Source organism: Acipenser ruthenus, chromosome 31, assembly GCF_902713425.1.
Source record: "Acipenser ruthenus chromosome 31, fAciRut3.2 maternal haplotype, whole genome shotgun sequence".
Classification (NCBI taxonomy): Eukaryota; Metazoa; Chordata; class Actinopteri; order Acipenseriformes; family Acipenseridae; genus Acipenser; species Acipenser ruthenus.
Window position 1 is genome coordinate 15,403,217 of NC_081219.1, and position 13,026 is coordinate 15,416,242.

The window sequence follows — 13,026 nt, forward strand, 5'->3', positions numbered from 1 at the left end:
TGTGTGTGTGGAGATTAAATTATCTCCCATTAGTTTTTTAAAACAAAATTGTGAGCTACTAACTATATGTGAACTAATGGAATGAATTGTGACTCAACTTGAAAGATGATGTGCCAGAACCTAAATCCATTTTATTAAATTAACACAAAGTTTAAACAAATGAGACATGAGTGTGTTTTTCAACATTAACATTGGCAAGTATGGCAACACGCAGATAAGTCTGGCAAAGCATGGGAAGAACCAGGGCTGATCGTTGGAAACGCCGGTGAATGAAACTGAATCTGGCAAACTGAAAAGCAAACTGAAAAGCACAAAGTCACTTTTATCAGTTCATAGAGGACTTCACTCCAAGTCCAGCAGGTGGCGCCAGAGCGTTGTTAAATAATCATTCAGTCAGACTGATTGGCAAAGAGGAAACTTTGCAAACTCAAGGCACTTTTCTGCAAGATCGTGATTTCATGATTGAGACACACACACCCCCATCCCATAGAAACTGTAACTGAACAGCGTTCCCATCGCCGAACAGTACACCCTAAAATCACAATACTGTACATCAATATTATTATTCATGTTTAGAATGTAAATATATTACCCTCAAGACAGCACATCTATATATATATATAGAAAATACAATGAACAAAGATGCCATGAAAGACCAGGAACCAGTATAACAATATCACTATGTAATAGAAACTTACCACCCCCTCAAAACTACACAATAAAACAGCTCCAATCAGTTTAATAGGAGACTGTAATACAGTACGATTGGAAATCATTACGTTTCGAATGATACAGACCCCATTTAAAAATGCTGAGCATCAAACCCCCCTCCCGCCTCGCTCGCTCTCTCCTCCCCTCCCCCAGTGGCTGCCCGGTGTGGGCTCCAGCCCAGGCTGTTCAATCCGGGCTCCCCAGGCACTGCACTGCGATGGCCAGCAGGCACACCGCGATGGCCAGCACGATGAAGAACAGAGAGCCGACCCACACATCATAGTCATGACCTTTCACCTCGGGGGGGGCCTCGGAGGGGATGAGGTTAGTCAGGTTCAGCATGTAGCCCAGAGTCCAGCCGATATCTGTGTCATCAGCCTGAGAGGGGAGAGGGGAGAGGGGAGAGGGGAGAGGAGGGAGGGAGTAGGAAGAATACGTTATATCAATGATTCTGTAGCCCTGGAAGAAGAGTGCGAGAGATAGATAATAACAGAAGGCTCTTGGGTTGGTTGAAGTCCGAAGCAGAGAAGTTGCTGTCGTTTTGTTTTGAGTTTGTTGGCGTGAGGTTCGCTTGGTGGACGGTCAGCAATACTGCAATGAGTCCCGGACTCAAACACTCCCCTGAGCTCCCTCACCCTCACCTTCTTCTGAAAGACGATGTTGTTCCACGATTGGGTGTCAAACTTGTAGGCGTCGACCAGCAGGGTGGTGATGTAATAGCCAGCGCCGCAGTATTCTCTCAGACGGCTGTCCTTCTCTGAGGGAAACTCCACCTTCAGCTACAACAAACACACACCAACACAGCATTTTCAGCAGAAGGTGGTTATGAGTCACGTGGAACTCCTCTGTGAATAACTGAGAACGAGCCTGGCTTCTCAGACTCGGATCCTCACTGATTCCCTGACTCGACAGTTCAAACTGTTATACATCAAACCCAAACAGAGTCCCACTCACGGATTTCCAGTCTCTGCTGCAGAACGCTGCGATGGTCTTCCTGGTGACGTCCAGAGTGGACTGAGGGGCCAGCTTCAGAAAGTCAAACGTGTAGAAAAACGCAGCGAAGGCCTGGATGACAAACACCAGGAGAAAAACATGATCATCAGAGACTTCTCTGCAATCACATTGAAACAATCATAAAACATGATCATCAGAGACTTCTCTGCAATCACATTGAAACAATCATAAAACATGATCATCAGAGACTTCTCTGCAATCACATTGAAACAATCATAAAACATGATCATCAGAGACTTCTCTGTTCCGCTGTCAATCATAAAACATGATAATCAGAGACTTCTCTGTTCCGCTGTCAATCATAAAACATGATCATCAGAGACTTTTCTGTTCCGCTGTCAATCATAAAACATGATCATCAGAGACTTCTCTGCAATCACATTGAAACAATCATAAAACATGATCATCAGAGACTTCTCTGCAATCACATTGAAACAATCATAAAACATGATCATCAGAGACTTCTCTGTTCCGCTGTCAATCATAAAACATGATCATCAGAGACTTCTCTGCAATCACAGTGAAACAATCATAAAACATGATCATCAGAGACTTCTCTGCAATCACATTGAAACAATTATAAAACATGATCATCAGAGACTTCTCTGTTCCGCTGTCAATCATAAAACATGATCATCAGAGACTTCTCTGTTCCGCTGTCAATCATAAAACATGATCATCAGAGACTTCTCTGCAATCACATTGAAACAATTATAAAACATGATCATCAGAGACTTCTCTGTTCCGCTGTCAATCATAAAACATGATCATCAGAGACTTCTCTGCAATCACATTGAAACAATCATAAAACATGATCATCAGAGACTTCTCTGCAATCACATTGAAACAATCATAAAACATGATCATCAGAGACTTCTCTGCAATCACATTGAAACAATCATAAAACATGATCATCAGAGACTTCTCTGCAATCACATTGAAACAATTATAAAACATGATCATCAGAGACTTCTCTGTTCCGCTGTCAATCATAAAACATGATCATCAGAGACTTCTCTGTTCCGCTGTCAATCATAAAACATGATCATCAGAGACTTCTCTGTTCCGCTGTCAATCATAAAACATGATCATCAGAGACTTCTCTGCAATCACAGTGAAACAATCATAAAACATGATCATCAGAGACTTCTCTGCAATCACAGTGAAACAATCATAAAACATGATCATCAGAGACTTCTCTGCAATCACATTGAAACAATCATAAAACATGATCATCAGAGAATTCTCTGTTCCGCTGTCAATCATAAAACATGATCATCAGAGACTTCTCTGCAATCACATTGAAACAATCATAAAACATGATCATCAGAGAATTCTCTGGCGTGAGGGCACTGACAGCCCCGGGTATCAGAGCCTTACGAAGTAGCTGCCCTGCACGGGAGGCTGGTAGACCCCATCGAAGGAACACTCTGGTTTCCCTGTGCAGGCACTGAGGTTCACAAGGGTCTTGACGAGCGCCTCGCACTGCGCGGGGGTCCCGCTGCCCTTGAAGGTGACGGCGGAGGCGGGGGTGTAGGGCTCCGGCTTGCTGGTGCAGGGAGAGGTGAAGATATCTCCCAGTGTGGTGTTCAACTGGTAACCAGCGGGGAAGCAGGGGTGGGGCACAGGACTGCTGATGCTGTGTTCCTGGCGAAATTTTATTAAATGTTGTTAAAATGACACAGAGCTCTACTGTATGATTACACCCAGACTTCATGCTGACATACAGAAATCAAACAGAGCACTGGAACAGCCCCTCAGTGACGGCTCTGCTGATCGGCTGGGTGGACCGCGGCTCACCTTCACCAGCTTGGCCAGGATCTTGTTCATGAACTGCTCTTTCCCGTAGCACAGGAAGCTGTGTGTGTACACCGTGTGCTCGTATCCATAGAGACGGAAGCTGGCCTCGCTCTGCTTATCCTTGATCTGCTCTTTGGGGGCGAAGGTGATCTGCGTGGAGGCGCCCCCGAGGTCCAGCGCTCCCAGGAGATTCCCGTTCTTGGGGTGCTTCCACTTCCCTTCGTAAGAGAACTGGAACACAGAGCAAACCAAGTGCTGTGCTGTGCTGGGGGGCAGATATCTCTACCTCCCTCCCTCCCAGTGGACCAGTCCTCACACCACACTGCCTCCCTCCCAGTCCTCTACACTGCCTCCCTCCCAGTCCTCACACCACACTGCCTCCCTCCCAGTCCTCCACACTGCCTCCCTCCCAGTCCTCCTCACTGCCTCCCTCCCAGTCCTCACACCACACTGCCTCCCTCCCAGTCCTCCTCACTGCCTCCCTCCCAGTCCTCACAACACACTGCCTCCCTCCCAGTCCTCCACACTGCCTCCCTCCCAGTCCTCACACCACACTGCCTCCCTCCCAGTCCTCACACCACACTGCCTCCCTCCCAGTCCTCCTCACTGCCTCCCTCCCAGTCCTCTACACTGCCTCCCTCCCAGTCCTCACACCACACTGCCTCCCTCCCAGTCCTCCACACTGCCTCCCTCCCAGTCCTCTACACTGCCTCCCTCCCAGTCCTCACACCACACTGCCTCCCTCCCAGTCCTCCACACTGCCTCCCTCCCAGTCCTCTACACTGCCTCCCTCCCAGTCCTCACACCACACTGCCTCCCTCCCAGTCCTCCACACTGCCTCCCTCCCAGTCCTCTACACTGCCTCCCTCCCAGTCCTCTACACTGCCTCCCTCCCAGTCCTCACACCACACTGCCTCCCTCCCAGTCCTCCACACTGCCTCCCTCCCAGTCCTCTACACTGCCTCCCTCCCAGTCCTCACACCACACTGCCTCCCTCCCAGTCCTCCACACTGCCTCCCTCCCAGTCCTCTACACTGCCTCCCTCCCAGTCCTCACACCACGCTGCCTCCCTCCCAGTCCTCTACACTGCCTCCCTCCCAGTCCCACACCACACTGCCTCCCTCCCAGTCCCACAACACACTACCTCCCTCCCAGTCCCACACCACACTGCCTCCCTCCCAGTCCCACACCACACTGCCTCCCTCCCAGTCCCACACCCCACTGCCTCCCTCCCAGTCCTCTACACTGCCTCCCTCCCAGTCCTCACACCTCACTGCCTCCCTCCCAGTCCTCCTCACTGCCTCCCTCCCAGTCCTCACACCACGCTGCCTCCCTGCCAGTCCCTCCTCCTCTCTCTGCCCCTCCCTGCCTCTCTCCCTGCAGGTATCCAGTCGCTGCCTCACCTTGATGAAGGAGCTCAGCAGGTAGTTGATGGTGATCCAGCCGTACGCCCCCTCCTCCGCCCCGAGATGATTCGAGCGCCCCGGAAATCGAAGGGGTACGAGCGGATCGTGTTCCTCACCTCCGCCAGCACCTGCTCCGTCTCGACGGGACTCTGCATCCTGCAAGGAAGCATTTAGGGATTCTCATATCCTGCAGGTCAGAGAGGCTCGAGAGCTAGAGAAAGGCCTGTTATTAGAGTGAGAAACTGAGAGACAGTTGTATATATATGCATCTGTTCATAATATGTATGTAATTGCTTTGGCAACACTGTGGAAAATAAGTCATGCCAATAAAGCACTTTGAATTGAAAAAAATTGAGTAAGAGAGAGAGAGAGAGGGGGAGAGAGAGAGAGTAAGAGAGAGACAGAGACAGAGAGACAGAGAGAGCTGATTCCGAATCCCACACTCACTCCAGCAGCCTCATGCCCGCCGTGGCCCCCAGATACACTGGGCTCTCTCTCTGCCGCTCCGAGGGGATGGCTGCTGCCGCGGTGTCCAGGCAGCTGCGCAGGGACTGTCCCGCCCTAGGAGGGTCTGAGCTGTAGCTGGAGATCCCAGGGCCTGCAGACGAGGAGGGGGCAGGGTTAGCAGGAATTTCAGGGTTGTTTGATACCAGATGAAAGCAAGTGAAACAGCCCAGCCCTGCAGCAAGTGAACACCCAGGAGTGTACAGATTGTTCTTCACCTGCTGTGTGAAACAGTGCGCATCGCTTCTCCTCCAGCCTGGGAACCTGTCACCTGGCCTGGTTTGTCAAGGGCTGTTCCGCACTCAGCTTGGGATTGATGAGGAGGCGTGTGGGAAGAGGCTCGTTTTGAAGTGGCCTGTTTGTTTTTCCAGCTCGGCTTCTGAAATGTTTGCTCGCGCTCTTTCACAGAGTGCAGTCCTGCAGGTTCTTTATACATCGCTGTATCCCTCAATATACACTGCAGCTCTGGGACTGAAACCCAGGACAAGGAGCTGAGCAAGCTCAGTGGAAAACTGCCAAAAGGAACCTATTCAATTTAATGACAGACGTTTCCACGCTGAGAAAGGCTCCTTGTCAAAGCACCTGCCGCTGAATTCATTGAGCTCTGGTCTCAGCAAAAAGACTTTCCTGCACTTGAGAAGGTGCTGGACTAACAGGCTATGATGCCATCAGATGAACCACATTTCAATTCCATGTTAATTCAGCCAGTAACAGGACTGTGCGTCCTCCCCCTAGCTGGGATGTACGACACTGCATTGCTTTCGCGTGCACACAGGCTCATCGGCAGCTCTCGGCTCCGGTCACACTGAAAACCTGGCTTGGCAGCAGCGGTCCCGAGGACCGGATGGGGAGTCAGCACTGCACTCTGCGTCTCACTGATTGGATGACTGGGACTCGAGGCTCTCCTGGAATGGAATGAATCGAAAGCTCGGAGGTACTGACCGTCCACATCGCACAGCAGGAGCTGAGTGACCAGGCCCGTGCCGTTCTCCTTGTCCGCCAGCCACTTGTACACGAAGAGGGACGTGTGAGTGGAACCCGCGTCAAACACCATGCCGTACTGCCAGGCACAGAGAGGAAGGGGTTAACAGCGCACACACACACACACACACACACACACACACACACACACACACAGCACAGCGCTCCCTGGGACTGCTCTTACCTTGAAGCTCGGGGGCAGGGTGACGCTGGTGATTTTCACGAGGCTCAGGATCAGAGCGATGACTCCGCTGCCCACAGCCACGCCAGCCAGGGCACCGGTCACATAGCGCTGCACTGTCAGCTTCCCCATCGCTGCAGAGGAGCAAGCAACCAGCAAGGCAATCAATAAAGAGATCAATACAGAGATCAATACAGAGATCAACACAGCCATCAATACAGAGATCAATACAGAGATCAACACAGCCATCAATACAGAGATCAGTACAGAGATCAATAAAGAGATCCACACAGCCATCAATACAGAGATCAATACAGAGATCAACACAGCCATCAATACAGAGATCAACACAGAGATCAATAAAGAGATCCACACAGCCATCAATACAGAGATCAATACAGAGATCAACACAGCCATCAATACAGAGATCAATACAGAGATCAATAAAGAGATCAACACAGAGATCAATACAGATATCAATAAAGAGATCAACACAGCCATCAATACAGAGATCAATACAGAGATCAATACAGAGATCAATACAGAGATCAATAAGCCATCAATAAACTGATCAGGTAGCTTTACCGCGGTGCTCATTTCCTTGTTTTAACGTGGTGATTGAAAGCTTCTCAGAATTGTGGCAGATCTGACATTTTCAGCAGCTTCTATTCAATCAATCTGACAGTGTGAACTCTGCCTGTTTAGATGATTAACACCCTGCTCTGTGTGCCAATGTTATTAAAAGAGAGCGCCGCCTTTAATAATCCACGCTGACTGACACTGCAAGCCTATTCAAATCCAACACCCTTCAGAGCAAACTTTAAATAAAATAACACAGTATGGGCTTGTCTGTGTGCCTCCAAGAAGAAAAAACAGCAAAGACACACACACACGCACACACGCACACACACACACACACACACACACACACACACACACACACACACACACACACTGACACACGCACACACACACACACACTGACACACGCACACACACACACGCACACACACACACACACACACACACGCACACACACACACACACACACGCACACACACACGCACGCGCACACACACACGCACACACACGCACACACACACACACACACACACGCTGACACACACACACACTGACACACACACAGAGTCCACTCTTTTAAATCCCAGAGGCTGAAGACGTTGCTGTTGTATAAAACACACCCTTACCGGCTCACAGGGGCTCTGCTCTGCTGTCTCTAGCTGACTCCTTCCCCAGGGACAGTGTTTCAATTTCTTCACAGTCGTAATTCAGTATCAGTTGTGCTAGCAGGAGTGGCCAGTGAACACAGACTGAGACAAACACACAGAGTGCAGCGCTGTGAGTCTGCTGAGACACACACACACACACACAGAGTGCAGCGCTGTGAGTCTGCTGAGACACACACACACAAACACACACACAGAGTGCAGCGCTGTGAGTCTGCTGAGACACACACGCACACACACACACACACAGAGTGCAGCGCTGTGAGTCTGCTGAGACACACACAGAGTGCAGCGCTGTGAGTCTGCCGAGACACACACACACACACACACACACACACACACACACGAGTGCAGAGCTGTGAGTCTGCCGAGACACACACACACACACACACACACACACGAGTGCAGCGCTGTGAGTCTGCCGAGACACACACACACACACACACACACACACACACACACACACGAGTGCAGAGCTGTGAGTCTGCCGAGACACACACACACACAGTCCGTTTCTGCAGAGCACTATCGCTCAGCCTGCTCTCTGTCTTTGCCTGCCTGCACCTCACCGCTCAGGATGACTTGGGTCCGGCGCACCTGTGCTATTTATAAGAGAGCCGGGGTGAGGCTAGGTGTTAGAAGGAGGGAGCTGTGCTTACTGAGAAAGGACTGGTCATGCCTCTGCTTGTCATCTCTAGTAACCAGATGGAATGAGACAATAGTGGGAACATACTCTGACATACTGGCTCCAGTGGTATCCCAGTGGTATGACCCAGCGTTGCTGGTGATCCACCGTATCAGCCCCAGTGTGCTGTCGTATCAGGACCCCCGTGGCGCCCCGCTCCTTCTTCCAGCCCACCCGCCGCTCCCCGGACCCCTGGAAGGGTTGAAGCACCAGCGTCTTGTTTTTCGTTTTGTTTGTTTGTTGTTTGTTGGTTGGCTGGCTGGTCCGTTTCTATGCCATTGAAATCCTGCAGGAATCCAGGAGGGGGCTCACTGGACAGGATTAACGCTGGCTTCCCATTACCTGACCGTGACTTTCCAATTAGCGCCGATAAAGGGGCCAGCGTCACACCCTCCGGCTTCCTTTCAAAGCTTCTGTGTCATTCTATCGCTCTCTTTGTGATGGACTGTACTCTCCGTTCCCTGCTCCTAACTGACAAACTCTCAGACAATCACTCTTTGCACGCCACTGCGTCCCTGCCTCCCAGCTCCTATTTCTGCAGCACTGTTGAAAAACCCAGACTGCCTTCAGCTCGGGTGTGAGGCTCAGGGTCCAGTTAGGGAGCAAACAAGTGAACTGAGCTCCAGTGGTGTCAGTCCGTCTCGACAGCGGTGTCACACACCGGAGGCTTGGCTCTCCTGCCCGCAGGGTGCCCACACAAGCAGCCCATTATCCAGCATGCTGCAGTGTCAGAGCTCCGATAGAGCCCCACAGCCCATTATCCAGCATGCTGCAGTGTCTGAGCACTCCGATAGAGCCCCACAGCCCATTATCCAGCATGCTGCAGTGTCTGAGCGCTCTGATAGAGCCCCACTGCCCATTATCCAGCATGCTGCAGTGTCTGAGCTCCAATAGAGCCCCACTGCCCATTATCCAGCATGCTGCAGTGTCTGAGCGCTCTGATAGAGCCCCACAGCCCATTATCCAGCATGCTGCAGTGTCTGAGCGCTCCGATAGAACCCCACAGCCCATTATCCAGCATGCTGCAGTGTCTGAGCGCTCCGATAGAGCCCCACAGCCCATTATCCAGCATGCTGCAGTGTCTGAGCGCTCCGATAGAGCCCCACAGCCCATTATCCAGCATGCTGCAGTGTCTGAGCACTCCGATAGAACCCCACAGCCCATTATCCAGCATGCTGCAGTGTCTGAGCGCTCTGATAGAGCCCCACAGCCCATTATCCAGCATGCTGCAGTGTCTGAGCGCTCTGCAGGTACTGACTCTTCCCAGAGCTTTGATTCAGGAGTTATTGTTTTAAAGTCTGAATTGATCAATGCCACTCTGATGACGTCTAAGAGCAGCACACATACCAACTAACTACTTGTAAACAGGGCTTGTGTTCATGACTAGGACCTTGGACCCCAGCAAGCAGCAGACTGTCATGCGCTGCTCCAACACTGACTCACTCCCTGGGATCCTCAGCAAGTCCTTACAGTGTTTTCATTAGCCAGGCTTTAGCCAGCACCACCTGTATAACACTCTCAGGAATATCCTGTGCGCTGGGTGTGTGGGTATGGTGATAAAGCTGTTCCTTACTGTTCCTTACAGTGTTTTCATTAGCCAGGCTTTAGCCAGCACCACCTGTATAACACTCTCAGGAATATCCTGTGCGCTGGGTGTGTGGGTATGGTGATAAAGCTGTTCCTTACTGTTCCTTACAGTGTTTTCATTAGCCAGGCTTTAGCCAGCACCACCTGTATAACACTCTCAGGAATATCCTGTGCGCTGGGTGTGTGGGTATGGTGATAAAGCTGTTCCTTACTGTTCCTTACAGTGTTTTCATTAGCCAGGCTTTCGGGACGCTTTGTTTGTTAAGCTTCGTCCAGGTGCTGATTAGCAAGATAAAATGAAGCTCAGACTCTATATTTGGAATGCTCTGCCCTTATAAAGCTTGTTTCTGTTAATGATTTGTCGTGTTACTGCAATCGTCTCTACAGGAATGTGCTGAGTTTGGTGGAACAGTTCATGTTATGAAGATATCTATACAGATATACAGACTTGCCCAGCCCAAGTGGACCAGGGGAACCTATTTTACTGAATTCCCTACTGGAGAGAAAACGTTTTTTCAAGGTTGAATCTGAGAGCCCCCGCAGAGCGACCCCTCTCTTCAGATCTGACAGCCCCCGCAGAGCAGCCACTCTCTTCAGATCTGACAGCTCCAGCGCGGTCACTTCATTATGCAAACCTAGGACAAGAGCGAGGCTTCAAAAGCAGAAATGAACCCACCACAAGGGAGAGTCAGAGGAACTTGATTCACTTTCTCCTCTCTCACATTGGCTCTCCCCCCACGACGAGATTGCCAAGCAGCACCATGACAGCACTAACACTGCACACGTCCCCACAGTCCCCCTGGAGGAGTCTTTTCAGAAGGGACTCCTGCTGGAATAGTCAGCGATGATCAAAGCAAACAGCAAGGAGTCGCACAGATCACACAGAACAGGGGATTATCAAACAGGGCAGAGATGAAAGAGTCCCATATTTACATCATTCAAAGCATCTCGTGATGATCTAACCTGGCACAGAATAACACAAGCTGCTGTTGCTGCTGTCTGAAGCCTCCTTGCTTTTCTGCTGCTTCTGTTACTAACTGATCCTGTATCGGTACAGATCTGTGTGCGGCACCATTGCAGGGAGGGATACCCAGAGGCAGAGTGTTGTAAAATCCTCCAGCACAGCGAGGCTGGCTTCTGCTGTCACTTTGTGCAACTGCTGCCCGAGATCACCCTTTTGAAGAATCCTGTCACTAACCACAGCTGTCTAAGGTGAGCAGACCACATGACCGGGGAGCCAGGATTCTAATTTCAATGAGGGACACCTGCCTGGGATCAAGCCAGTGTATAACTAGGGCAGCAGTGTGGAGTAGTGGTTAGGGCTCTGGACACTTGATCGGAGGGTCGTGGGTTCAATCCCAGGTGGGGGACACTGCTGCTGTACCCTTGAGCAAGGTACTTTACCTAGATTGCTCCAGTAAAAACCCTGGGCCGTCTGGTTTTTCCGAGCTAGGTCTTGTGAAAAGTTTCGTTCCGCACTCCTGGGTGCAGTTAGGCTTTTGTTTGTTTTTGTGTGAAGTAATACACAGGCAGCGTCCTGTTTCCACCGTCTCTGTTCTTCAAGTGTGTCGTTTCCACCTAAAGACTGTGCTAAAGATCCTGCAGCTTGGAGCAGCAACCCCGCTCTGTCACGACAGGGATATCCTACACCTCTAGAGAGACGCTGGCAGAAACACAAGCACCTGTGGCAAAGTGCCCGCCCCCTGTGTACACACTATATTATTTATTTAATTACCATTTCTTGTTTGGCAGCATGGATGGGGTTAAAAGTCCCATCATTAAAACCCTGTGCAGAAGGTGACCATCTCCCCAGTTAATTGATGGATTCATTGTTGCTAATCGGGAGATGGTCACCTGTATAAAAAGCCTGCAGTTTTCTGCGCTCTGGGTGGAGAGCAGTGGAGAGAACGAGAGTGAGAGAAGACGAAAGAAACTAAGAAATCAAGGATCAGTGAAGGTCACTGCCAGGCCTGACTTTGTTTACTTAGTGTTTGTGATTTTGTTGAACTGCTTCTTTTTACTCTGAGTGTTTTTTTCTTATGCAAACCTTTTTGTTGACGTGTTTTTGAAAATAAACGCCTTTTACCCTGCACCACTTGCTTCTGTGTGTGTTCCTGCCTCCGGCCTGACGTCACCACTCAGCCATTCCTGTGACAGCACCCTACTAGAATGAGACTACAAAAACGACTGTGAAGGTTCAACGCAGGAGCCTCGGAAAGGCTGGGGGCTCCCAGTCTGAACCCTTCCTGCCCTCGCCTGCTTCCACTGAAGCTCTTGTCTGGCCTCTTGCACACGTTAGCGCGTCCTTCTAAGCATGTGCAGTAAAGAGCAGCACAGTGAAAGCGTAACTCAGGGGAAATGCACAGCATGTAACCACAGGGAGGGAAAGCCATGTGAACAGCAATAATGCAATGCTGATTCACCAGACCAGCATCCACCTGCAGCTCTCTCATCCCCCACACGAGGCGCTACACAACACACAGTGTGCAAACACTGCTCAGCACCACCTGTATAACACTCTCAGGAATATCCTGTGCGCTGGGTGTGCGGGTATGGTGATAAAGCTGTTACTTACAGTGCTGCTGGGCTGCTCCAGTGCTGGTAAAGTCAGTCAGGAGCCGATCTCTTTCATGCATCTTCAGTAAGTAAGGAGCTGCTGTTGCATGCAGGCAGGGGCTGCTGCACAACACTGGAGGTGGAAGGTGGCTTGAGTGATCCCACCTCCGTGTGTGTGTGTGTGAGTGTGAGGAATAATGCAAATGAAACTGAGCTGGACTTGCTGAGGATCCCAGGGAGTGAGTCAGTGTCGGAGCCGCGCTGCGCCTGTCAACACAGAGTCCAGCGCATGACAGTCTGCTGCTTGCTGGGGTCCAAGGTCCACCCCTCACACAGAGCTCACAGCCCGCTGAA

At 50.6% G+C, this 13,026-nt stretch overlaps 1 protein-coding gene across 1 annotated transcript; it reads right to left on the minus strand.

Moving 5' to 3' along the window:
* Window positions 1–106: 106 nt before the first annotated feature.
* Window positions 107–12,920, minus strand: LOC117964668 (ectonucleoside triphosphate diphosphohydrolase 8-like). The gene is given in 11 exon segments (XM_034908957.2): window positions 107–1,089; window positions 1,353–1,490; window positions 1,666–1,776; window positions 3,106–3,372; window positions 3,526–3,756; window positions 4,929–4,987; window positions 4,990–5,087; window positions 5,379–5,529; window positions 6,378–6,495; window positions 6,601–6,731; window positions 12,692–12,920. Coding segments are annotated over 11 exon segments (1,557 nt in total). The 5' UTR covers window positions 12,753–12,920; the 3' UTR covers window positions 107–897.
* Window positions 12,921–13,026: the final 106 nt, after the last annotated feature.